The sequence below is a fragment of the Branchiostoma belcheri genome, unplaced genomic scaffold (assembly GCF_001625305.1).
Source record: "Branchiostoma belcheri isolate BF01 breed outbred unplaced genomic scaffold, Haploidv18h27 scaffold2, whole genome shotgun sequence".
NCBI classification, from domain to species: domain Eukaryota; kingdom Metazoa; phylum Chordata; class Leptocardii; order Amphioxiformes; family Branchiostomatidae; genus Branchiostoma; species Branchiostoma belcheri.
In genome coordinates, this window is record NW_017803490.1 from 9,941,022 (window position 1) to 9,944,145 (window position 3,124).

The following is a 3,124-nucleotide window of genomic DNA, read 5'->3' on the forward strand; positions in this document are numbered from 1 at the left end:
ATATTTGTAGGTTTACATAATTATGTAATGTTAAAGATGTTAAAGCTGAATGTATAGTATCAGGGAGGTTGACCATGAAAAATAATAAAATCATTGTTGTACTACTTTTCTTTTGAAATGAAACATAATTAGTTATTGCTGACATAAATTTTGTACTACAAGTAGGTATTCTATTTTATATGGTGCACCCAAAAAATCTTTGGTGCACCCAATTTTTAGGTTGGGTGCACCAGTGCACCTATTCCCCAAAATGAATTTCTAGCCCTGAATTATTATGGTGAATGGAGACTATCAGTGGGCCTTTAGTCTGGAGCCCAGCCTTTTTAGGCCATAGTCCACTCCCATATATAGCTACATGTACGTAATACTATATACATATCGTAGAGCCCAGCCTTTTTAGGCTTTGGTTCTTGGAGAGCAAGCTTGCTAGTGGACCTTCAAAAAAACATAACTACTTAAACCTTAAGTTTATTATAAGTATCCTAATTATATTAAACACATCATTAATGCATATTAATAATTTCTTAAATTGTCAGCCCTTAATCTTAACTACAACAAAAAATGGAGTTTTCCATTATTCCTTTAAACATACAAGAATGCCCATTAGTGTTTTTTTTCCTTTTTCATGATTTTCAAGATTATAGAAAAAATTTGTACACAACAACCTTGCCTTAACAATTACTATTAAATTTTTCTAAATTTGATTAATTTTTTTCTATGTTAATATATATCTATATCTTTTTTAATTTCATAGCAATGAGCCAAAAAAAAAAAAAATTAAGTAGAAAAAAATCTAAAAGTCGATGATTAAAAAGGTGTAAGTTATACAAACCATGCTGTTGTGGTCACTTTCATGGCTGATTTTCACGACGTGGATTTCCACGCATTCATAAAAACATCCATGCCAAATGAATCTTCAGTAAAATGTTAACATCTATTAACAAACATAAATCCACCAGTTCACATTCATCTGCCACCCTGAAAAATGCATCTAGTAAACAGATCTCCAATGTAACATCCCCCAGTATACTGCACTTCTGCACATGATGATACTGCACTCCTGTATATCTAAACTGTGCATACCTGGGGTTGCTGCAATAAAGATCTCTCAAACACACTGTTTTTCAAAGTGGCAGATATATTTATTATTAAGATATGTTAGGTTTTATTCGACATTAGTCTTATTTAACACATTTTATTGTTTTATTATACACATTATTTTATTGTTTGTTATTTCCTTTATGTAGTTTGCCATACATTGTACCATGTGCAATTGTCGTGCAATAAAGTTTTTCTTCTAATATATAATTATACTATCTGGTGGATAAATGTTAATAGAGGTTACTGGAAGTGCATGAAAGACCACACAGCATAACAGATGAAAGTTGTTGTCGCGGGAAGCACGAAAACGCCCCCGTCGCGGCGTTACTCCGTCTTCCAAACCACGTTTAGCATCTTCACCACCTCCTCGTAAATAACGAAGACCAACGCGACGTCCAAACACACGCGACTCAACCGCGGGAGCGTGCCCTTGTAAAAACTGCAAACGGGAGGGAGAAAAAACATCCTGGTCGGTCATGCACCAAACAACGCACACACCAAACTCACTAATAATCTCCAAGCAGATCTTTCGGTTGGGTGGCAAAAGGCCGTATCCATTGGCCATCCTGTATTTATTGGCCATCCTGTATCCATTGGCCGTCCTGTATCCATTTCCCAACCAAAGTGGCTAATGGACACTCCTCTGGCCAATGGATACTGTCTTGCCACTGAAAGATCTGCTTGGAGATTAACTCATGACAAGCCATGAACAGAGAAACGTCGATGTAGGTTAGACATCCAGGTAATGAGATACACGTTCAAGAAAACAGTTACTCAAGCAGCTGGACAGATTCTGATGCCAAAAAGCAGTTACTCAAGCAACTGGATATGAATTTGAAAACGTCAGACGTTTTAGCTAGTAACCTTCATCGACGTTTCAAGTAGCATCCATGCACTGCTTTTTGTTCTCAAAATCCATCCAGTTGTTTGAGGAACTGTGTTCCTGCCATGCAGCAAAACAAATTTGCACCATCAAGCCTCTGTCGTGTGAAAATCACACAACAAATACACATGGCTGAAAAGCAGATGAGATGGAAAATCACAGCATGTATAGGCAGGAAAGTTCATCACACACAAACTACATACAACATTCACAAAAACATCACATCATTACAAGCAGTAACTACAATGTACTACAGATATAGTGCAGCAAAATGCTGGTTCCAAACACCAGAGGAAAGGCATTTGAAGTGCCTTTTAAGGCTGTGAGAGAAAAAGACATCCAAGATACAAAATCCATGCATAGTTTGTTGACAGGCAAACTTGGGACATCCAAAATCATGCTGAAGCAGTTTCATGTGCACTCATATGCAGCAAGGTGGATCTTTTTCTTCCACACACACTGCAAACCAATGTGTGAGCATGGATCATCTGTATTCTAGTTGCAACACAACCTACAGCAAGACAGCCACCAGTAAGACACAGAGCAGAGCATGACATGGAATGGTCAGGATCAGGCACATGAAAATGAAGGCAGGCTCACAGGAAGACATGCGTGGAAAATGAGGAAACAGCAGCAAAAGTACGAGAGAAACCAGCAAAACCACACACCTGAAAATGACATGGAATGGCCGGGATCACGCACGTGAAAATGAATGCTGGCTCACAGGAAAACATGCGTGGAAAGTAAGGAAACACCAGCAACAGACTTGTTAAAGAGAAACCAGCAAAACCATAGACCACCAAAAAGTACAGTCATGCACTTGCAGGGATGGAAATATTGGGTGAATATCTGCACTTTCGTGCACCCAGAATTGTGTGCCTAATTTCTGATTGTATGACTGTGCACCTTGATATTTGTGTAGGGATACGTACGTATACGTAAAAAAACAAACCGTAAAGGTTCAGGAGTATATTATCATCCTCATTGGTCATCCGTATACTAGGGTATATTCTTGACATTAAAATGTAAAAAAAAAAAATTATTAAACCTTTCAATTTGCCTTTCAATTACTTGATTGTTTAAGATGTCTGTGATATGAGCATTTATAACTTTCTTGTTGTGTGAGTCTTTGTTACTAAA

At 37.5% G+C, this 3,124-nt stretch overlaps 1 protein-coding gene across 1 annotated transcript in view; it reads right to left on the reverse strand.

Annotated features, from left to right (window-relative positions):
• Positions 1-1,269: 1,269 nt before the first annotated feature.
• LOC109468860 (tricarboxylate transport protein, mitochondrial-like) overlaps positions 1,270-3,124 on the reverse strand; it is a 14,422-nt gene continuing 12,567 nt past the window's right edge. Inside the window, exon 6 of the mRNA XM_019767223.1 lies at positions 1,270-1,540. Coding sequence (XP_019622782.1) covers positions 1,426-1,540 — 115 coding nt within the window. The 3' untranslated portion in view covers positions 1,270-1,425. The remainder of the gene's footprint in view (positions 1,541-3,124) is intronic.